Here is a 24,603-nt window from a genome sequence, read left to right as displayed (position 1 = left end):
ATGGGAATTTATATGGTCAAAAATAAATTCTTTTAAAACCCTTGACTTCCTTGAAATGTCTTCTAGAGCTCTTAGAATCAATCTCAGTCAGCTTAAAACCCAGGATATTGGCCAGCCGTAGTGGCTCACATCTGTAATCCCAGCAATTTGGGAGTCCAAGGCAGGAAGATCACTTGAGGCCAGGAGTTTGACAACATAACGAGGCCCCATCTCTATAATTTTTTTTTTTTTTTTAAATAGCCGGGTGTGATAGCATGCACCTGTGATCCCAGCTATTCAGGAGGCTGAGGCGGGAGTATCTCTTGAGCCCAGGAGTTTGAGGCTGCAGTGAGCTATGATTATGCCATTGTACTCCAGTCTGGGACAGAGAGTGATCCTGTCTCTAAATAAATACATAAGCCCCAGAAAATTGAATACATTTTGTTTTCTTAAGCATATAATGAATTTCTTTTTTGAACGATTAGGTTTTTCTTAAAACTTCTTTCCATCATTTTGTTTCCTGCTTATCTCTTTATGAATTGAACCTAACCTCTCTCCACCCAACATCCTAATTAAAAAGCAAAACTTCTGAGCATGTGCTGATCTAATATAAAGAGAGCAGGAACTGGAGAGATAGCAGAACTTCCTGAGAACCTGGAAATCCCTCTCAAGAAGGAAATAGGCTGATATAAATTGTTTCATGAGTTGTAAGTACATACGTAAAATTAGCTGAACCCAGTAGATAAATACTATTAAAAGCTTAGACTGATGCATGGCCTAAATTCAGTCAGAGTCTATCAATTTTAGAAAGTATATTATTTTCTAAAATTCAGCATCACAGGAAAGATAAGAAAGTAAAAATATTACTTTTAAAACATTAAAGTTACACTTATTTTAGAAAAAGTTTATACGCTAAGTTAAATGTCAATATCTAAAAGAAGTAATATAATTTTAAAAATTGAGCTGAGTAACTATTTTCCTCCCCAACATATGACTTAGAACAGTACCACAGCCGATTTATGTTTCTTGAACACTTTCGCAGCATGAAAAGAAAGTAGTTGTAATACCTAACATTTATATAGCACTTCCTATGTGCCAGGCATTTTTCAGAGTTTTTTTCTAAACATAGCAATCAATTTAATGTTTATTACATACCTCTAACGGCAGGTCCTATTGTCCTCAACCCCACTTTCCAGATAAGGGAACTGGGGCAGAAATAGAAGATAGGAAACTTGCCTAAATGGCAGGGCTAAGATTTAAACCTGGCTAAAACTCCAGGGTCTATATTTTAATGGTTTTTACTGCTAAATTATACTACCTCCCACAGTATTACAAACAACTGCAATTTCACTGATAAAGGAAAGGAAAGAAACATTTTATTTGAGCTATGTAGTCCTCTGTGACCCCTACATTCCTGGAGTTTCCACATATTGTGAACCTCATTTTTCCTGAGCCTCCTGAAGGAATGCGCCACTTCCGAGCACCTCAAGATACTTCTCCAACAATTCCCTTTGCTTCTAAGAGGTACAGAGAAACCCTGATTGTTGACAACACAGAGATTTAGAAGCCATTGCTGCACCAGGAGACAGTTCTTCAGAAGGACTAGAAAAGTTAAGAGCTTTAGGTGTTCTTACCTAAAGCAGTATTAACTCAAAGTTTGTTTCATTTAGTCTTTTCTGTCACTTAAGGTAAAGGCAAAGAACAAAACCACAACACAAACAACAAACCTGCCTGGATAAGAGGAACATTGAGAAATATTTAATTCTCTTTCATTTCAGAGATAGGATGTTCTGACACATAAAAAAGCAAGCTAGAAGAAAATGCCCTTTGGAGAGGAATGACTGGTTGATTATGAAATCACAGGTATGAGAGTTGGAGAGGACCTATTAAACCCTATCACCTGTCCTCGTTATATGACTCGTCTAATTTTAAATAACTCCTGCTACTCCTCTTTCTCCTGAGACTTCATTTGAGACCCAGCTATGTAAAACCTCCACTTGACATTCAACCCGTTTCACTTTGTCCAATTTCATCTTATTTCCTTAGTTATTTAATCTGTTGGCAAGGTGATACCATTTTCCCCTCTAATGTATTTATACTCTTCAGATATCAGTGGAGTTATCTTATCTCTTATTAGGATGACATCAAAGTAGAAAAATGATAATTTGAACATCAAAGATTTCAACTACATAAAAGGTATCTGTCATAGTCAATAGATATAAATGCTTTTTGCACTTTCCTCTAACTACTCTTATCCAAGTGTGGTAGAAATTTTTTTTTATTACAGTAAAGAGAAAAAAAAATCAGATTATTTGACTGTTTTAGCTCAGACCCCTTCAGAGAAGTGGGGTGATTATCACGTAGGGGTTAGTTTTCAGCTGTGCAATTAGTGATTTTTCCATGGAGAATCAGGCTCTGGGAAATAACTTATTCAAATAAGATTAATTATGTATGAGAGCATTCATGTCATCATTTTTAGGACTAAACATTTTTGTCTTATGGAGTTGGCCATTTACATACAGCACATTTTTTAATGCAAAGGTCCACACTGGTGACTCATTTAACTGGATTCTGTTGGCTTCAGTTAAAAAACATATTCAGAATTTGGCCTTTTCTCACCACATCTGCTCCCACTGATCTGAGTCTCATGACCTCTTCTCTAGTTAGGCAATGGCCTTCTACCAGTCTCTTTTCAACACTCTTGCCCTTGCACAAACTATCTTCCAATAGAACAGTCATGTTGCCTCTGCCTGGAATAATCTGTGTGGCTAATTCTTTCAGTTCCTTACAGTTTTGATTCAAGTGTCACTCTTTCAATGAGACTAACTGATCATCTTCTTTTAATTTGTAATAGCATCTTAGCCCCACCCTCCCCATCCTCTTACAAAGCTTCACATTTTCCCAAAGTACTTATTTACATTTAATACACCAAGAAACAATTAATTACTTCATATATGTACATTTCCTATTTTCTGTTTTTTCTTGCTATAATTTATGCTTCATGAGAGCAGAAAATCTGGTTTATTTTGTTCACAGATATATTCTGAATGACTTGAATGAGGCCTCAATAAATGCTTCTTAAATAAAAGAACAAAATAATAAATTTGAAGGGGCTTTTACTGATGACTATGAAATATATTAAAAGTAGTCACTTTTTACTAAAAATTAATTTTATTAAGTTGAAATAGTGTGATGAACCATATTATAATATTCTAGGGATATCATTCTCTAAAGAAGTAGGATTAGTCAGATATATTTCTTTCTTGAAAAAATTTAACACTTTAAAGTTCTTTAACTAAACGTCACTCACAATTGATATTAAATCAACCACTTAATTTTCAGGTCTTAAAATCAGGAATATTTATGTTTGTAATAGAAGTGGCCATTAATAACAAATTGCAATGTCAATGTGCTTAGAATTTTTGTTTACTTTAGAAACTATTTTATTCAGTCAATAACTTACTCAGAAATTACTTGAGTCAAAGTTGTAGATATTTATTTACATGTTCAAAAATAATTTTGCCTGTCAATTAGATTCATGCACTGAGAATGTCTGATACGGTTTGGCTCTGTGTTCTCCACCCAAATCTCATCTCCAGTTGTAATCTACATAATCCCCATGTGTTGAGGGTGGGACCTGGTGGGAGTGATGGGATCACAGCGGCAATTTCTCCAATGCTGTTCTCGTAATGGTGAGTTCCCACAAGATCTGATGGTTTTATATGTGTTTGACATTTCTTCCTATACACACTCACTGTCTCTTGCCTGCAGCCATGTAAGATGTGTCTGCTTTGCCTTCCGCCATGATTGTAAGTTTCCTGAGACCTCCCCAGCCATGTAGAACTGTGAGTCAATTAAACCTCTTCCCTTTATAAATTACCTAGTCTCGGGTATTTCTTTATGGCAGTGTGAAAATGGACTAATACATGCCCTATTAATTCAAAGACAAAAGAGACTAGGTTTTTGTTCCTGAAAAGAACACTGTGGTAAAAAGAAACAAATAACTGAGTAAATATAATGCTATGTGATAGGAAAAACAGAAGCGGTGCTTAGAATATTTAAAGGAAAAAAACATTTCAACTTGGAGGTTTGGGACAGACTGTGGAAGTTACTGTATGTGGTCTGTATCCTTAATGCCTAGAACCATGGCTGGTTAGAGGTGGCTTTTAACATTTATTTGCCTGAATGGAATAGTATTCTCATCAGTAACCTATCAGCAAGTCATATTATAGGATGAATTTTGCTTAAGACAATTATATAAATGCTCAATTTTGACTGTTTTTTTTAAAAAATTTTCCTTACATGTTCCTTCTAAGATTTGTAACTCTTATTTCAGTGATTATATTTGGTATTATGAATATGTGTTCCAAGACTTTCATGACTGATTTTCTCACTACAAGTTCCTTAGTTTCTAATATTTCACCACGATTTCTAGTTTCTAAGCAAAATATTATTGTCTCTAATATTTCCACCTGACATCAATTCGAATGTCTCATTCAGATGAAAACCGTACTTGGAAGTCACAACCCTGCCCTATTATCATGCTTTAGAATCAGACTTCCATAGGGCTTCCCAGAAGCAGCAAATCTATCTTTGTTTCAAGATAATGCAATCTTGTATGTTGAAAATGCTAAGGAATTCTTTAAAGAAACATCAGAGCTAATAAACAAATTCAGCAAGGCTGCTGCTGGGTCTAAGATCAATATACAAAAATCCATTTTATTTCTGTGCACTAGCAATGTACAATCAGAAAATGAAATTAAGACAAAATAGACCAAACTCCAGAAAAATTAATTGCTTCACACAAGTCTACTTAGTTAATAATAAGTGGCAAGTCTAAGATGACAACCTAGTCTTGTCTCTAATGGCCTCTGTGTACTTTTCAACATTTTGCAAATATATAGGGTAAACCAATATATTTCTTGAAACACACTCACTTTTACTTGCCTGTTTGGTTACCATTTTTCATTTAATTAACTCAATTTTTTAAAAATCCAAAAAGACTTTTGCATTTAATACTGCTCACTTTACACTGCAGAACAACACATATCTCTTTCTTTTTGATTTATGAATTAAAATCCTTTTGACTTCTGAATTAAATGAATTATACCTGAAGCATTGCCAAAAGTGTGGTCAAAATTGGGTCCAGTAAAAGGAGGAAAGGTGCTTCCCTGAATTCTTTCCCATTCATTATCATCATTTAGATCCTGGACCCAGAAACAAAAGCCATCCTCAAAGTTACAATTAATTTTCTCATAATCTGTGAATGAAAAAAAGGAAGAATAAAAAACAAATTTAGTCCACAATGTGAGTAGTTGTATTAGATTGTATTGAAAATAATCTAACCTTATGTAGCTTATACTTCAGTGGTATGCACAAAATCATTTTTTTGTTAATCTTAACTCTGTTGCATTCTATTTAGTTTTTTTAAAACAGCTTTTTATTGCCAAGTGTGTTAAATTAATACATTTCCTATACTCTGTCAGGGTATTAGCAAATATAAGTTTCTTGTTTTTTAAGTTTTACATTTTGTCTCCATTGGTTCACCCACAAAAACTTTGTTCCATATTTTTCTCTCTCCTGTTACTAAATTTAATAGCTTGATCCAAATTAAGTTTATGTAGAATTTTCTCTGAAATAGTTTTATGCTAGTATTTTGTAACTTGCAATGCTTGCAGCAAATAAAATTTTAATTTGATTTTACAGTGATTTATAATTTTTCTCAAATTGGTTATTTGATTCCTTTGAAAAATGTAAACCATTTTCCAATTTCTCATTTCTTTTTGAGTTCTAAGAAGAGAAAGATGCACATACAAGATACTCATTATAAAACTTACATCATGAAAATTTTAGATTCTGCTACCTTTAAAATTCCATTATAACATTAAAGCATCTAAAAATTAAAAAGCTGAAAATAAATAATACTTACTATTAAGCTCACTGCTGTTAAATGCAGTATATGTTACATTAAAGCCAACATAATCACTTTCATCAGATTCTATAAGAAAAGTGGCAGTAACTTGGTTGGAAAAAATTCTTATTGTGCCAGGATTAGTTTCCCAAATAGAAGCTGCAAAATAAAATAAACAACTGTTATATGTATATATCTATCTGTTCATCTATCTATCCATCCATCAGTCCATCTACTGAACTATCAGTTTATCAGTTTATCTATCCAAATATCTATCTGATACCACCGAGTTAACTAAAAGCATTAGTCTTACCTTTATTTTAACTGAAATATCTCTTCTCTCAAACATTAGAAAGCCTCAAATTATTTTACATATTTATGGTTTGATAAAAAAGGTATTTTAAATTTTTAATTGTTAGATTTATACACTATATATACATAGAAAAGATGCATTCATTTACTGACAAAGTTAGTCTAAGAAACACCAGTTAAGCAGTTTTAAAAATTAAAGTCAACTTAGCTTCATCAGGTATTTACTGTGTCACACTCACAAGGGCTTAATCTGGGTAAAATAATAGAAACAAAAGAGTATTCTTTGGTTCTTTATACTTGTAACTATAAGATCTCAAAATAATACCAGGTGACTTAAGATTGTTTCTACAGCATTTTATATTGATTGTAGCATTTGTCTGTCTTGAGTATAAACTACTTAGGGGATTTATTTTTCATTTTTGATTGTCAAGAGTTAGTATGGTACTTGGGTTAGTAAAAGTTTTCATATTATGCTTTACAAAATCATTGTTCTATAAAATTTGCTTTTATGAAAATGTACATCACATACATTTTCAAAGGGGGTGATCTTGCCTATAGGGGGGTGAAAATTGGTTCTGAGGGAGAAAAACAGTTTTTATTTTCAATTGAGTAAAGCTCAGATATACCCACAGTCCATGAACAGATCCACAGAATATAGTATATATGAAATATTAGACTTTCACGAGGGGTAGTTAGAAAAAAACAAGGCCTAAAATGGTTTCTTAGTGGAGGTGATAATAAAAAAAAGTGTTAACAAACAATCCATCCATTAGCATAAATAACAGTGAGTTATTTAACATTGAGTTCTGAAAAGAGACACTTTTATGAATGATTAGATATCCTGTGATTATGTAGTAATTAGGAAACAATGTGATACATACAATGTAATTTCAATATAATCTAATAGAAAGGACCTCATGAACAAGCATTGATTCACATCTTAATGTTTTTCCCCAAAATGTGTGCCATGAATTCAATGCTTTTTCATGAAGAACTATTATTTAGACTGTCATCATGGCAGCATGCACACCTTTGTAAGTTAAATACTTCTCATATTGAAAACCTTTGGAGTTCATAAGTGTTAGTCACTTAAGGGATGTGAACATTCTAGAAACTTTAAACCTATCTGCCTCCTTTTTGCTTTTTATTCCATGGCAATGGAATTCTCTTGGACAATGGCTTCTGGTTGGCTTTGAATGTGGCTGGTGGTTCAACCACACCCTTAGTGTGTTGGATTTCATAGTGTGTTGGATTCTCATGATATCTAACAGAATTGTGCTAGTCTAAAAAGTCCAGGAGCTTACCTTGAGTTCCATTAACCTGCTTCAGAGATACATGCAAACCTCCTAAAATGGTGTAGAATATGTGTCTGTAGAGATTTTATAAAACTTTCATCAGATAGTCTTAAAGTCTCCTTGTCTAATAAGAGTCCCAGGACTACAGATCCAGTGAAAGCCATGTATCTTACAAATTCAGGGAGTAGTGGAGGGTAGTGGTTAAGAGCAGGGGCTCCAGCATCAGTATTTGATTGAGTCTTGGTTCCATGTCTTACTAGACTTGTCTGTGCCTTTCTTCTGTAGTGTAACAACTTTTTCCCATGAAGATTTGTGATAAGGGGTAAAAGTAATTCTCATGTAAGACAGTGACTGGTATACACTAAATGCTCAGTAAATTCTATCTTTTGCTTCTCCATCTCACCAACTAGGTTGTAAACCTTGAAAAGGGTGAGATTATGACTTAATGCTTTCTGTGCCTCTGTCATTGTATCAAAGCATAGGAGATTTTTAATCAATATTTGAGGGCATATATCAAGATGTGAGTAAACAGTAATAGAATTTGCCTACATAAAAGAGACAGGATTTGTGTTGAAAGAATAAAAACAATTACCTAATATCTTTTAAAGGATGCCTTTTTTCCTAGTATATCATAACTGATAAAATAAATTTTTAGACATTCCTTAAGAAAATCCAACATCTTCTATTAAAAATACAAAACTTTTATGGATGTTAATTTGCATAGACTGATCAAGCAGTCATTCTTAAATGTGAATTAACTCATCATTTGTCTACTAACAGCAAAGGCTCTGGTGAATAGGTTTTGTGAAAGAAGAGAGAAATATGATACAGATGTGGGGAATTTGGAAAGAGGGCAATGGACAAGGAAGACCAACTTTCTACAGAATATGATTCAACAGACCTAGTTCAAACTACTTATATTATCCAATTTATAGGAGTGAAAATGCGGCGACTAGAGTACCATCTTTATTATAAAAGAATTTCTAATATATTCAACACATCTTAGTGAGTGCCCACTAAGAATTTGGTCTGGGGTCAAGTGCTGATGACATAGAAAAGAAATAACCAGTTTCCTCTATTAGAATAATTTGTATTGGTGAGTTATTAAATAACCATAAAATTATTATATAAGGGGAAAACGCTATAGGGGTACTGAAGAAGGAATCTTTAATTTTGCCAGGCACTATGATTGGGGAATCTTTGATAATTTCTGGAAGGGATGACTTAAGCAAACCTAGTGCTTGCTAAAATAAATTTTTCCACATAATGTACCCCTGTCAACAGAAGTGAGTTAATGGGTACTTCTGAGTATACATAAAAGTGTCCTAATAAAAGCATAAAATGTATTAAAAATGCTTTACTTTGAATAATATTTGCCTCTATTGTTTAATTCCATATATGCAGTGTTATTATTTTTGTTGTAGGATAAGTTGACAATTCAGGAATATACACTATGTTTATTACATAGCTTTGGCTATAGCTATTCACACTTCTGTGTGCCTCAGGATAAGCATGGCCTTATACAATGTATTAGAAATATATTGTCAGCAGTCCTGGGAGGCTGAGGCAGGAGAATGGCGTAAACCCGGGGGGCGGAGCTTGCAGTGAGCTGAGATCCGGCCACTGCACTCCAGCCCGGGCGACAGAGCCAGACTTCGTCTCAAAAAAAAAAAAAAAAAAAAAAAAGAAATATATTGTCAGCAGTCCTGTGGGAATGGAATACCAGCTAAGCACTTGAGATACAAAGAATGGCGTAACAACTACGCACTCAGAAACACAATTCCTGGGCTAAGCATTTTGAAACTGTCTTCAGTGTGCTAACCCAGGCATTTTTGTTGTCTTTCTTTGAAGATGCATAAAAACATTTATAGATTTTTCTGAACACTAAATTAAGTAAGCTCACTCACCATCTTCTACTCCTTTCACATGAAGTATTAATAATTATTATAACCATTGAATTTAATATTATACCTTCATCATTGCAACTTAAAGAAAACACTTTTGAAATAACTTTCCCAGCACTCCATTTTGATTTACTTCAATTTTCAAGATTATTTGAAGATTGCACTATCACTTTATGCATGTCTATATTTCCCTGACACTTTTTAGCAGTTAAAGAACTTTTGCATCGCAACTGTAGGTTAAAATGATGGAAAAAATGCCTTTAGGGTTTGTTTATGCTGATTTGTCCCTAATCAGGTATATAACTATTTTACGAAGATAATTTCTTATATTGTCTCTATATAATCCCACTTACCCTAAGTAAAAAATTTATATATTTCCAATAGTGTACAAATAATAACAGCATTTGAGATTATATATTTTGAATTGGAATTTAATGAAAGCAAACCTTGTAAGCACAATTCACATAAAGAAATTGCTAAAACACTTAGGGAAAGATGAGCTTGTGACTTGAGAATGAAAGTATCAGCATTATTTCCATACAAATTAACTTTACAGTTATGGGAAATACTGCTTGTCTCCATTGATTATATACTATAATACCATATGATAGAAATATATCCCAGTTGGTGTAAATTCAGATAAACCTTGAGTTTTTGCAATACACCAGACTTTGTGCTAGGTACCAATGGTAAGGTATTATTAGTTTTCTTTGAAAAAGTTAGAATTTTTAATTTGAAAATTTAACACCCAATACACTTTCTCACATTTTCGGATTATAATTAAAATATTTAATTTTCAAAACTTTAAAATAAATTATTATTCTGAATACCTTAAAATTAAGCAACTACCTGTTATAATGTAACTACACATTCATAGATATTTTCTGCTTGGATATTCAGTTTCTCATTACATTCTTATGGCAATTAATTGCCCATTAGTCACATCACTATGACTAAATGTTTTAAAATTTATTCACAAATTGCTGATACCCTAATCGTGTGAAAATATTTAGACAAACCATGGTATTTGAAGAGCTAAGAAACATGAGAATATCTTATGCCTACCACTTATTCAGCCCCCAACCTCTGCAAATTTAGATTTTAACTTCTGTATAGTAGGGATGATAATAGCACCTACATAATTGGTTTAGAAGAGCATTTATTGAGTCAACTCAAAGTGCTGACAACACTCCTTTACACAGTGTAAGTGAAAATATATGGTAAAGTTTATTAATGCCACATTAGTCTTTGGAAATGTTTATATGAAGTAGCCTATTTGTCCACCTATGTGAATATTTATGTTGGTAATAATTTTAAAAAACTGCATTTGTCGGATATAGAAATAGATTATGAAATGGTTGGCCCATTCTTTTTAAGAGCAAATGTGATTTACCATGAGTTCATATGTTTTACATAAACTCATTATGATATGTGTACTTGGGCTGTTAAAGCACAAAGAATAATTGTATTATGTTTCAAGTCAGAGAGTTTGGGATTTGATTTCTGCCTCCAACACTGTGGACTTATGGTAATTTAATATATTAGACCTCATTTTACTCTTCTGTAAAACATATTTTGCAGGTTTCTTGAAAATGTTAAATAAGAAAATGCACATTGATTATTCAGTAGAATATCACACGTCAACACCTAATAAAAATGAGATATTATTAGCATATGCTTACATATTTCTCAAATCATTAAATCTGTAAAAAATTATTCAGTAGGATTCACTTTTCATTGCCCACAAATACAATTTGAGAGGCGAGGTTCTTAACACAAAGTTATTGTGTAAAATTTAATCACACATGTCACCAACCTTATCTTAGCTCAACACTTAACTATTTCTCCAACAGGCGAGGAAAACTAGTTATTCCCTCGGCTTCATTTCCGCATTCTCTACCTCATCCTCACTGATTTCCTCCTGGAATTTTGCCCCTAATTTCACTGGTTACTGTGAATAGGTCTGTGCATTTTGGGGACAGGGAGAACAAAGGGGCATGAACAGATGTATATTACTAGGGCATTCCCTGCCCTCTTTTCAGCTTCCAGCCCCATCCATGTGTAACGATAAATGGTTGTATAGTCACAATACCATCCATCCACATCTATCATTTACTTAGCCTACCTTCTTGGCTAGACAATGTTTTAGCCACTTTATTAGTATTAGCCTGCAGGAGAACGAGGAGCAGGATGAACATAAAAAATAACAGAACCTTTGTGGGTTTATAACCTATGCAATGCAGAGAAAACAGAATAGTAATTTTCAGAGACTGAATTTGGTTAATAGGGACTAACATTTAAACAATGTATGGTAACCAAATTGATAATTATAACCATTTGACAAGTTTCACATAATTTTTAAGATATCAATTAGAAGAGGATGATGTTAAAACGTAACTGTTTTATTATGAAGACATGTAGAGCACTAATTTTCTAATTTTTATAATGAGAAGCAATTTTTTTTTTAGTTTTATAAGTTTCAAGTCCATATTCACTTCAAAATCAAAGGGAAAACATACCACTCCAAAAATTTACCCACATATTTTCATTTTCATAAGTAATTGTATATTTGCTTCAACTTACCTCTTAAAATCTTGCTTGATCCTACACCTTCATAAATATTTAATGTATCTGTATAATATATATTAAAATGATCGAAGCTCAGTTTAATAGAAAGTCCTTGGTTTACACTAAATTAAAAGCAAAAAATAGATTACCACATTTTTAACAGTTGTCATATTTCTTAATGCATTCTAGAAGTTGTATGTGTTTTCTTGTGGTGAACACCACGTAATACGATATCTACCCTCTTAAATTTTTAAGTGTACAGTGCAGTATTGCCAATTATGAACACAATGATGTACAGCAGATCTCGAGAATTCTTTAACTTGCAGGACTGAAACTCTGTATCAGTGAATGACAACTCCCCCATTGCTTAGTCCTCCCAGTCCTTGGCAACCACCATTCTCCTCTCATTTCCATGAGTTTAACTACTTTCTATGCTTCAAGTAAATGAATTCATGCAGTATTTATCTCTCTGTGACTGCTTATTTCACTTAGTACAATGTTCTCAAGGTTCTTCTATGTTGTATCATATACAAAATTTCCTTCTTTATGACTAATATTCATATATATATCACATTTCCTTTGTTCAATCATCAGATGATAGGCATTCAGGTTCTTTTTACCTTTGGGTTATTGTAACTAATGCTGAAATGAACATGGGAGTGCAGATATTTCATTGAGATGAATATTCAGAATTGGGAATGCTGGATCATATGTGAATTCTATTTTTCATTTTTTTAGGAACCCGCACACTGTTCTCCATAGCAGCTGCACCATTTCAGGTCTTCTCAGTGTCATTTGTGGAAAAGACTATCCTTTTCCCTTTATGTTGTCTTAGCACCCTCGTGGAAGATCATTTGATCATATATGTGAGCCTTTATTGTGGGCTTTCTATTCTTTCTGTCTACGTGTTTGTCTTTTTGCCAGTACGTTACAGTTTTGATTACTACAGCTTTGTAATACATTTTGAAATCAGGAAGTGTGAGACCCCAGGTTTGTTATCTTTTCAAGTTTGTTTTGGCTATTCAGGTTTTGTAGTGATTCCATATACATTTTTGGATTTTATTTTTCTATTTCTGTAAAAACTGCCATCAGTATTTTATAGGGTTTGCATTCAATCTGTACATCACTTTGGGTAGTATGAACATTTTAATTACGTTAAAATTTCCAATTCATGTATATTGCTCACACCATCAAGGTGACAGCTTGATTGTATGACAGTTAAATTGTTATTTACATACTTAAATGTCTTTCCTAACAATTTATGTGACTCAAGGACAGGGATTAATTCATTCATTCCTATATTATCTAATACTTTGTAGAAACTAGTGCATGCTATTGATATAAAAAATATTGTATCTAGCTGCCGGTATAAGAGCATAGAAGGAAAAGTGTGACAGGTTCATCAGAAAATTTAAATTTGACATTTAAACTATTTTCATTTTCAGATAATAGTTTCAGAGAGAGGAGACTTAGTGAAACCTCTACTTACAACTCCACTGTCTTATTAAAGTGTTATAATCAGAAATGTAAGTAACTCCTCCAAGTGCTTTGTAAGTACCAAGTTTCTCTGAACTCCTTGGAAGGGAGATGGCTGAAAGAAATAAAAGTGTGTATGGGTGAAAATATCTAAGCCTCCTTTGGCATGAGGTTGGCTAGATCATCTGCAAATGGACCCAGGAAAGGATTAAAAGGGCTGGTAATACTTAAGAGATTTAGTTTCCAAGGCCAAGCAGGAGCCCTGAGAAGTGACCTGGCCTCTGACTCTGGCCCTAGAGGATACTGAGTGAGAAAGGCCTACAGGCAGGGACATGGCAAGACTGGTTTTTAGGTTCACCACCAGTAGTAATGTGGCCAATAAGGCAATCAAGGACATTCTTCACAGAGTTTAGCAAATATTTGAAAATCTAGAAGTCATTGTTGAGAACTGTCCATTTGTGGCAAGACCTCAGGTTGATCAAACACCATACTATAATTACGGCCAGTGGGCTGGACTTCAGGGTTGAAGTTTAGTCTTCAAGTAGTGGGGATGGTGTTAGTGAAATGGCAGCTACTATCAGGGCAGCATTAAAAGACAACTAAGCAGAAACTCAGATTTCTGAACCTGACCTGTGTTTGCTGCAAGGGAGATAAAGTTAGAATGGTGGTGGGTTATTAAAAAAAACAACCAAAAAAACCCAAACCACAAACATATGGACTTCAGCCCTGAGTATCAGATTGAGCAGTCCCGGAGTATATTCTGGAATGTGTATTTTGAGAAGCTCCAAGGGCGATTATGATGAGTGCTTAGGTTTGAGGGCCCTTGAAGCATGTTAGGTAAATGCAGGAGATGTTATACTCATGGCTACTATAAGACCTGTCTGGTAACCACAGGCAGAGGTGAGGGGATCAAGATGAGGGAGCAGAAGATCATCCCAGCTTAGACAGAGAAGGAAAGTAAAGCTCAGTTTGAAGCTGTTTAAATTCTGCCTCTGTTAAGTCAGTTTAAAGACCGAGGGAGTGAGCCTGCTGGTGAGACCTTTAGGGAATCTGGAGTCAAGCTGGAAAAGACAGAGATGGAAGAAATAAGCAGCCATTTCATACTGTTTGGCAAGAACCTGAGGCTCCGACTTTTAACTTTCTTTAATCAGCTATTATATTGATTGCCGTAGTTTTCTAGTGAGTCATCACAATGATTAAAATAACACTATAGGTCAGACCAGTAAACCATAATCCCATCTAGCTATTAATACAAATGAATTAATTAGAATATAATTTTTCATAGTGAATTCAATGGAGCACTTATTCTGCATGCTCTGTTGGGGAAATATTCAGCATTTTAATAAGCAAGTTTTCATTGGAGACTTACATTGCATGTTAACATATTTAAAGCCATAAGAAGTCCTACTTTTAAGAGTTTAAATAAGTTTATTTCAAGATCTCTTATATTTATGTGAGTACAAATTCTTTTTTCCTTGGAATATCCGGAAGGAACTTAAGGTGTTCCTTGTCTATGCAAATGCTTAGATAAACATTAAGATAGATCAGCTATCAGCAGCCTGATTATTTTGATTATCATCATGATTGGTTAATTGAATTAAGAATATGGAGGTGAAATATATATTGACTGATCCAAATGTCATTCGAGATATAGCAAGAAAGACATACATAGAGGCTGTTCCCTGCTCTTAATCTGCTGTAACTGAATCACACCTTTAGAGATCTCCACAAAGTCAGTGGCGAAATAAGAAAGGATATATTTTATAGACAAATGCAGGTGATGTGAAATTCTACTTCTCATGATACACACCCTACATGTGTGTTGTTTGCCTGGCAGCACGTGATCAATGTGCACCACAGAGAAATAAACTTGCTTCAGAACCCAATGAGATGACCCCATTTATTAGACAGTATTGTTCATAGGACAGAATGCCTTTGTAAAAGGTTAAAAATGATAGTATAATCTTTGGTACAATTTTTCATTTGGGAGGTTTTTGCTTCATACTTAATGAAAACAATAATTCTTTAAAAAAGTACTGAAAACAATAAGACGTTGCATCAGAAAAACACTTTATGACTTAAGAACAGAAAACATAAGATCTTGTATTACCGTATGATCCACTGGCAGACAACACTTGATTCAGAAGGTTTTGGATAATGAGTAGCCTGGAAAGACCCAGATGATCCAGTTAACAAAAATCTTCCATCACAAACTGTGGCTGCAAAACGATGCCAATTAATGTTAGACAAAAACAATCTTGGGATTCAAATTGGCTGCAAAACATTTCACAGAATATTCATGGCAGAATCTGTACAAGGCTATTTTATAAAATTGAAATGATAATAAGATTTCATGTTGAAAACCTATTAGCCATTTTTAAATACTAGTACACATCCTATCCTGAAGTATTTTAGAAAAATTCTTTCTTTCTTTGCTTTCTTCTCTTTCTTTCTTTCTTTCTCTTTCTTTCTTTCTTTCTCTCTTTCTTTGTTTCTTCTTTCTTTTTCTCTCTCCTTCTTTCTGTCTTTCTCTCTCTTTCTTTTTCCTTCCTTCCTTCCTTCCTTCCTTCCTTCCTTCCTTCCTTCCTTCCTTCCTTCCTTCCTTCCTTCCTTCTCTCTCTCTTTCTTTTTTTTATTTGAGATGGAGTTTCGCTCTTGTTGTGTGTGCTGGAATGCAATGGTGCCATCTTGGCTCACTGCAACCTCTGCCTCCCGTGTTCAAGTGATTCTCCTGCCTCAGTTTCAGGAGTAGCTGGGATTACAGGCGTCTGTCACCACGCCCGGCTACTTTTTGTATTTTTAGTAGAGATGGGGTTTCACCATGTTGGCCAGGCTGGTCTCGATCTCCTGACCTCAGGTGATCTGCACTCCCAGGACTCCTAAAGTGTTGGGATTACAGACATGAGCCACTGTGCCATGTTCAAAAGCATTGTCTTTCTTTTTCTTTTTTTTTTTTTTTTGAGACGGTGTCTCGCTCTGTCGCCCAGGCTGGAGTGCAGTGGCCAGATCTCAGCTCACTGCAAGCTCCGCCTCCCGGGTTTACGCCATTCTCCTGCCTCAGCCTTCCGAGTAGCTGGGACTACAGGCGCCCGCCACCACGCCCGGCTAGTTTTTTGTATTTTTTTAGTAGAGACGGGGTTTCACCATGGTCAGGAGAGCATTGTCTTTCTAAACACACTTCCCTAAGCTGCACTTTAAGTGTATTCTTCCATATTTGCAAGGAAATAAATATATCTGAATTGCAACCTGCCAGTTTAGACAAATAACTAGTCATTTTTTTGGTCTTATTTTTAGAATTAAATTGGAGCTAGGTGAATTTCAAATATATGAACAATGTGCTATGTTTTCTTGAAAAAGATTAGAATAAGGCCAGGAAAATGATAGTACTAATGGCCTGTATAGAATTCCATCCAACAAATCTGTTTTAGTCCATCTTTTAAAGTTCATTACTCTTGCTCCTTTGGGCGATCACTAGCTCAATATTTTCAATATTTTCATTCAATATTCCTGATTAAGACTTTTGCTTTCCATAATTACTCATTTTCCTCTTTTAGTTTTCCTAGATTTATTTCATGAACCCCTCCTTAATGTCATGTATTATTAGTTGCCTTTAATTTATATCTGAATAGATTACAACTAGATTAAAAACTTCTTGAAGGCATGAACCAGGAGCCATAACTTACAGATTTTTGTTTTTTTCATACACTTGCTATATATAGTATATGTAAAAATCCACCTTGATTTTCACAATTTTTAGTCTTTCTTACATTATTTTCCTTCTAGCTAGTTACTTGGTTATGTTGACACAGTATTCTAAAATTATGACCCCTGCAATGTGCTCTTTTTCTCTGCGTAGATTAAAAATTCTTCATATGGAGAAACATTGACGGAGGATAGAAAAATCAAAGAAATACATCAAAATTAATTTGCCATTTTTGGAATCTGAGTGTTTAGAATAAGCTAACTCTAAACTGAGCTATGAAAAAGCTCATTGTAAATTATAAAGTGATTCTATCAAATTATATAATACAAGCTATTTTATGACAAAATATTTTATGTACATAAAAATAAATACATTAAAAATTGGCAAATAGAAATCTTGATAAAAATTTTATGTGTTTATTGGGTTTTTGCTATTTTTTGGCATATATATATTTTGAAGTGCATAAAAATTTACTTTGGTAACTTAAGTTTATTATTCAAAGTCTGCTTAAAAACAATGGCCTAAGAATTAATTGCATTAGCTTATGATTTGGCAACCTGATTCCCAGAAGAAAAAAAGAAAGAAGATAAGAAAAGAAAAAAAGTCAAGGAGCAAGGATTAAATTCTGAACAATCCAGCACAGACCACAGGAAAGAAGGAAAAATAGTGGTTTGTTAACTGAATTGCCTTATGCATAATAATCGCTGCAACAAACAAAGAAAATTAAGGCTCATTCGTCATGAGTTGAAGATAAATAGTAAAATATGTGACTTTTTAATGACTTGCTAAATAATTTTCTAGTTGTTAGAGCAAATCTCTTTTCTCACCCTCAACTCTGTTTTTCACTGTAAACCATGCCAAACAAGTAGGGCAATTAATGCCTTAGATTCAAAGACCATAAAAATGAAAATGGTATTGCTTGCGTTTTATGTGATATATAAAGCTTTTAAATTACAGTTTGTCGAGAAATATTGTGGACTCAAAGATTGTAGGCAGTGTAGTAAAGTCTACTGCTATTGGGAAGTTTATATTTGAGTTGCAGTACTTAGGAAGCAATGAGGTAGGGAGCTCAGTCCTATCAGTGCATGAGGTAGGGCGCTCAATCCTGTCAGTGCTAAAATATAACTGCCAACATTTACGGAGGGTTAACTATGTGCCAGTCATTTTCCAAAGTTATTATATATGTATGAATGTAATTTTATAACAACTCTATGAAGTTATGGGGGAAACTGAGACATATATGGATTAAGTAACTACCATAAGGCCTCCTAGCTTACAAGCAACAGTTGAAAGCCAGGCAATCTTTTTCTAGAGCATACTGTGGTATATTGCCTAATATCACAATATGTATGTGCATCTATCACTATCGCAATGACATCACCCATTCTTTGAACTGAAAAGCAGGGGGGAAAGCATAAATAAAAGAAGAAACAGAAAACTTTTTAAAGGTTTCCATCTTTTTCAATGTTCTTAAAGTTAGAATATAGATCACATTTGCAATAATATTCCAGAACAAATGGGGACGCAAAAGAGACAGAGAGAGAGAGAGAGAGAAAGGGAACAAAACAAGATCCCTTTAAGAATTCGTAAAACCCGTTTGTAAAGTTGTTAAAATTTTAGTCATTGTTCCAATCACTACGCATTTTTTTGGGAAAGGTATCAACAGCTTTGTGCTGCACAATGTGATTCATGATTTCCAGAAAGCTGAGTTATGTCTCTAGTTTCAAAGACGGTTCTACGTTTGACGAACCCTGTTTCATTTCTTTCCTCAGCACATGACTAAACTACACTTCCCCAAATCCCTTGCAGTCAGATAAGGTCATGTGACTGAGTTGGCCAATGAACGATTGTAAAAGTCGCTGTGTCTATTTCCAAATATGGTTTCTGAACATATCTGTAACATTCTTCCTTTGTCAGTCAGCTGGTTATAAAGGATCCAGTAGAGGACTCTGGGGGCAGAGAGAGTGGCAAGTAAGGAGCAGGCATCCTGAATGCCTAGAGCACAGCCGTTCGCCATTTTTCTTGCACTGTGATATAGGTGATAAATAAACTGTTATTGTCGTAAATTGTTAAGATTGTTTGTCATAGTATTTAGCATGCCCTAAAGAATATGATCAATTTTCCTGTGCAGTATTCTGTCACGTTACTAAGTTTTAGTGGGAATGGATACTCCACAGGTCAAATTCTGCTCTAATGAGGCTCTAGTCAATTCCTGCATTCAAGCAAATATAGAGAATATTCCTAAACGTGTTTAAAATAAAATTAAAGTAGTATTGAATTATTTCTAATAGCAACACTCAGAATGCCAAAATATTATCATTTCAAGATAGAGGCTTGTGTAAGGCACTTTCTTATACTTTTTTTTTCATTTAATTTCAGGATGTTTCTGGAGAACCTAATAGTACAAATGACCATGAATGAAGCAGGATAGGTTTTCAGGAAAAAATATATGACCCAGTGGTGGATGAGTAGGATGGCTGGGTGCTTAGGATTGTGACTTTTTAGACTGTGCAGTGCTTTCTAGTGCAGCATCAGAAAAAAAAAATCTAAGTAGAAGATAAATGAGCCTGTCAAATAGTAGCAGACATTCTACTGCATTATCAGAAATGTTACCTGTAATGGGATGGAATTCATAAGGGTATGCACTTAGGACCAATGAAGAGCTCCCTCTGCTGGCTGAATATTCACTAATTGTGTCTGCTCATGGCATTGAAATCTCCAGGATATGTAAATCAAACATGATCTATGCTTAGCCACCAAGCTCTATTATGGATACACACGTGAGGCATGCAAACTATGAGAACACTCGCCAACTTCCAAAGAGTTAAGCATTGGCTTAAAGGCTGTGAATCAGCATCTTTCCTTTTCATAGGTCAGCTAAAAAGTGAACTTTCCTGCTGATGTAATTCTAATCAGAAGACAAAAACAATTTAAAGAAATCTTGTTTCAGCTATAGTCAGCTGTAAGTGTGCAAACCTAAATAACTAAAGACTAAAAGAGGAAGTTGCATGAGGAAGACAATGTTAATATGACTCTATTTATAACACAAACCAGAATTAGAGCTCCCAGTTGGAGCATAAAAGTAAATAAATCAATGAGAGAGAGAGAGAGAGAGAGAGAGAGAGAGAGTAAAGGTCAACTTCATATTGGAAAAATTATCTTAAATTAATTTTATAATTTTTTTCCGTGAATACAGATTGATGGACAGTGGCTTTCAGGTGGAAATAATGCTGCTGGAAGTTTGAGCTGGTGCTGAAAGTCATTAGGCTTGTGAGCTCACCATAGTCAATGAATGAAGCAACTTAAAATGAATAAAGCAACTTGTACTTTTAAATTCTCTCTGGATAAAAATAGATTAATTGATTGATTTAAACAATAGTATCCCACAAATAATTCGAGTTTATTTACCAAAATAGACACAACTTACTTTAAACAACAAAAAAAAGAGAATCAACAAAATGGAAAGTGACGGTGTGCACGCTTGAGAGAGTTAGTGACATGAAAGGCTGGTCACTATTAAGGTTCAATAAACAAAAAAATCTTTGTGATACTAAGAAGTAACAAAGCAGTTCGACTATATTTTTAAAACAAACTTAGATAATTACTTCCATTCTAATACTGAGGCTCATCTCCTGAGTTTTGAGTGGCTCAGAAAAATGATTCATAGCATTAAAACTTATTTTAGGACAAATTATCACACTTGCATGATATTCCTGTGGTTTTTTTATATGCACTGATATTAGTTCATCATGAAAATTATGAATACCATGAGCATAATAACAAAATAATAGGTGCATATGTTTTTCAATATTTGATTCATGTATTTTGGTAGTTACGCCTTTTCCTCTATTTAAGGATATTGATCATCATTATATTGGCTTAAAGCCATGTGTTTAAGTTGATGTACACTATTTTTTTGAAACAGAAATCAACATCACCTTTGTTACCTCATGATGGCACACTTGTATCATATTCTCCCTGAAAAGATTTTGGAAAATGCCTGAAAGCCAGAGCAAAGCAAGAACATTGCTTTCTTCTTCTTTGAGTAACTTAGTTATATAAAACAGATTTAAAAATATTCTGTAGCCTGCACTTTCTTCCAACATGTTCTGAGTGCACCTCAGAGTATGTAGTTAAACTTTAAAGGTCTGAATTTTATCCAAGAACATTTGCATTGGGATTGCTTAGTGGGAGTCTCTGTAGTGGAGCTGCCTTTCGTTGAGTTGGTACTGGGAAACAGACTAACTGCCTGGCTTTTAAAATGTGTACTGAGTGGATAGGTAGCTTTGAAAACTTTCATCGTTATTGGAATACTCGTCTTTAATTACTGTCAAGCAAGATGAGAAAAGTATAACAAATAATAGAAAAGTATAGCAAATAGTAACTACGGTCTGTAACACACTTTGGGCACTAATTGTACTGATAGTTTTAAAACTAATTATAAGCCATACCAAAAAATGTGCAGTTAATACTTTCTGTTAAATAAAACAAAATATCAGTTAGACTTATCCAAAGTCAGCAGTCTCCCCTTATCCACAGGGGATATATTCTAACACCTGCAGTGGATGCCTGAACCATGGATAGTACTGAACCCTATATCTACTATGTTTTTTTCTTACACATACACACCCACCATAGGAGATTAACAGCAATAATCACTAATAAAATAGAACAATTATAACAATACTCAGAATGATGTGCAACTTTATACTTATACATTGTTTATTTCTGGAATTTTCCATTTACTGTTGTGCCCTGTGGTTGACAGTAGGTTGAAACTGTGGAAACCACTAATAAGGGAGAACTATTATAGTTCTATGTGGAAATCTTCTTAAATGTGTTGCACACAAAAATAAATTACCTATTTAGATGCTGCTTTCTAGTAAACTTTCCTAAGTGGAATCCAGCTATAACATGAAGAAATAAGCCAAAGAGTAAACATGTAGTTTAAATCAACTAGAGTCATGCTTGGTATATGGTAACTACTACTTAAGTGCCTAATAATAATAATAATAATAGTAAAATAACGTTATTGTCATTAACACTCAAAAAATGCCAAAATATACAAATGAAACACAGAAGTTTTACTTATGAGGCATTAAGTTCTTATTCATATCTTATTTCTATTATTTATAGAACTACAAGAGGCAAATAAAAGCAACAGTCAAAATTTTAATATGGTGCTCATTGAGTTAGGTACTGTTAAAATGTTGAAAGAAAAAGACCGATATGATAGTGAAAAAACATGAAAACCATTAGTAAGAAGTGAGAATGTTTATCAAATAAGTCAAATTAATAATAGTTTGGATTAGCTTAACATAGAGAAGAGATGAAAATTTAGCAACACCCATCCCCACATTTATGACAGACACTGTTAATCACATCTTCCTTTCTGTAGTGATCAAATGGAATTCTGTTTAATTAATTAATAAGTTTAATATTATTTATAAAGTTTAGGAAAATATTAATACAATTATTTTTAGATTTTGTATTATACTATAAAATAGCTATTTAAATAGCTCATTCTTCAGTAGTTTCAGGTATTTGAGATTAGAATGTGTATGTGTGTGTGTGTGTGTGTGTGTGTGTGTTTGTGTGTCTACAGTGAAGGAGGATAAAACAGAAGGAGAGAGAGTAGTGGGGAGAACTTACCACACATTTTATTGTCTTCATCAGAACCGTCTGGACAGTTTACTTCTCCATCACAAAATAAATCAGCTTTTATACACGTTAGAGTGTCAGCACAAGGACTTGAACCAGGCGGGCACTCTACTGAGACATTTCCTTTAAAAAACAATGGAAATTAATTTCCAATTGATGAGATATGTACAATGTTTAAATATTTAATAGGCCTTTTTGCCACTGGGGTTCTTACTTATAAGTATATTCTTCAACTGCCATAGGAATATTTATTTCATTTGTAAATCAATCATTTGTAAAATTAGAGCATTTTAAATTTTGAAATTTCATGAGGGGCAATTTTGGAAAACTTATCATCATCTGCAACATCTAGCAGCCACTTCATTTACTCATAAGCTTATTATTTGAAAATATAGTGTCTTAAGTCAAGGTTTCCATTCCGTAGAGTACATTTACCAACCGAAGTCATTTTAAAGTAAGAGAAACACTTAAAATTCCCAGTGCATTGTGACATTGAACAATGAAGAAACCTAATGGCTATTTCTGTTCAGTATCTCTTTGTTCTTGGGGTCAGAGATTCTTAGGGGGTACACTGTAAACACACCCCTGCAGGGTTTCGTGCCATCTTCTGGAGGGGATCCGAACAATGTGCACCTCTCAGCCTGCCTTGTCCTTCACTTGTCCCACTTTCATCAACTTAAGTCTAGAGATGCACCAAGGAACACATTTTACTTCTAGAAATTAACTTGGAAAATTTAAGAGCAATTCCGAAAATAAGACATACTCTTGTATGCCTACAAGATAAAGACTTTTTAAAAAATTTTAGGCCAATGTGGAAATTTGAATACTTTTGCCTCTGAATATAATAACAATGATGGTGCAAAGTTTTGGAGATCTTTAACTCATCAGCATTTTTGTTTTCTTTTTGGTTAGTGTTCTTAATCTTAAAGCCAGAACTCTACTGCCATCTGCTGGGTTTTAAAAATATGAAAATCTGAAATTTCTCCTTCCGCTCCATAAAATTAATTGGAAAAGTAAAAATGCCCATGTCAATGAACCTACTAAGTTATTTCTTAACTAAAAACATTTGTACATTTTTGCTGAGTTTACATACAACTAAATTAGACATGTGCAACTGGCTGTAATTAAAATGAATATAAACCAATGGGAAATTCATGGAACACCCAACATCTAAAACTATAGGACAGAGTAAAGATCAAAGCCATTCTCAAATGACAGAGTACTCCCATGTAGGAAAACAATAAATAATAATACAAATATTATTTAATAAACTCAAAGGCATATATTTGTTGATATTTAAGAGCTATTCATCAAAAGTCCTTAACCATTGAGTTGTTAATCCAGAAAAGGCATAATATTTGATAGAATCTCATACGTGCTTTATAAATACATAAACCAAAGAAAGCACTATACTTAAAAATGTCTTATTTTACGAGTAGCTAATAGAATTCCAAGTATTCAACATTTCAAAGACGAATTTGGGATATAGCTACGAACATATATCACTTTGGCTGTCCTAATGCTTCTCATGGGAGCTTCAGTTCCTGATGCATCGTGTCTCTGTTCAATATCTGTTGAACTCTAGATCGGACCCCAAAACCACACCAGCAAGCGATACCACTTGGACTCGATTGATCTCATGAATAATCATTTATTGACCCCACAAGTATTTATTTTGTACACATTTTTGTCATGGAATTTTAAGAGACGGAGATAAAAGAATGAGTAAGTCAGAGCCTCTCTCTTTTTATGAAGCTTGAAGTTCAGTGGGGGAACTTATTTATTTACAAATTA

The 24,603-nt window shown here is 34.0% G+C and overlaps 1 protein-coding gene across 4 annotated transcripts in view; it reads right to left on the bottom strand.

Annotated features, from left to right (window-relative positions):
* TMPRSS15 (transmembrane serine protease 15) overlaps positions 1–24,603 on the bottom strand; it is a 133,411-nt gene that overhangs the window by 79,454 nt on the left and 29,354 nt on the right. For all 4 annotated transcript variants that reach the window (XM_077997928.1, XM_077997930.1, XM_077997929.1 and 1 more), the window contains 5 exons: positions 22,801–22,932; positions 15,556–15,664; positions 11,985–12,091; positions 5,909–6,049; positions 5,090–5,239 (listed from right to left, as the gene is read on the bottom strand). In XM_077997928.1, coding sequence (XP_077854054.1) covers positions 5,090–5,239; positions 5,909–6,049; positions 11,985–12,091; positions 15,556–15,664; positions 22,801–22,932 — 639 coding nt within the window. The remainder of the gene's footprint in view (positions 1–5,089; positions 5,240–5,908; positions 6,050–11,984; positions 12,092–15,555; positions 15,665–22,800; positions 22,933–24,603) is intronic.

Source organism: Macaca mulatta, chromosome 3 (assembly GCF_049350105.2).
Source record: "Macaca mulatta isolate MMU2019108-1 chromosome 3, T2T-MMU8v2.0, whole genome shotgun sequence".
NCBI classification, from domain to species: domain Eukaryota; kingdom Metazoa; phylum Chordata; class Mammalia; order Primates; family Cercopithecidae; genus Macaca; species Macaca mulatta.
Note: the sequence above shows the minus strand (reverse complement) of the source record. Positions and strands in the feature narration are given on the sequence as shown.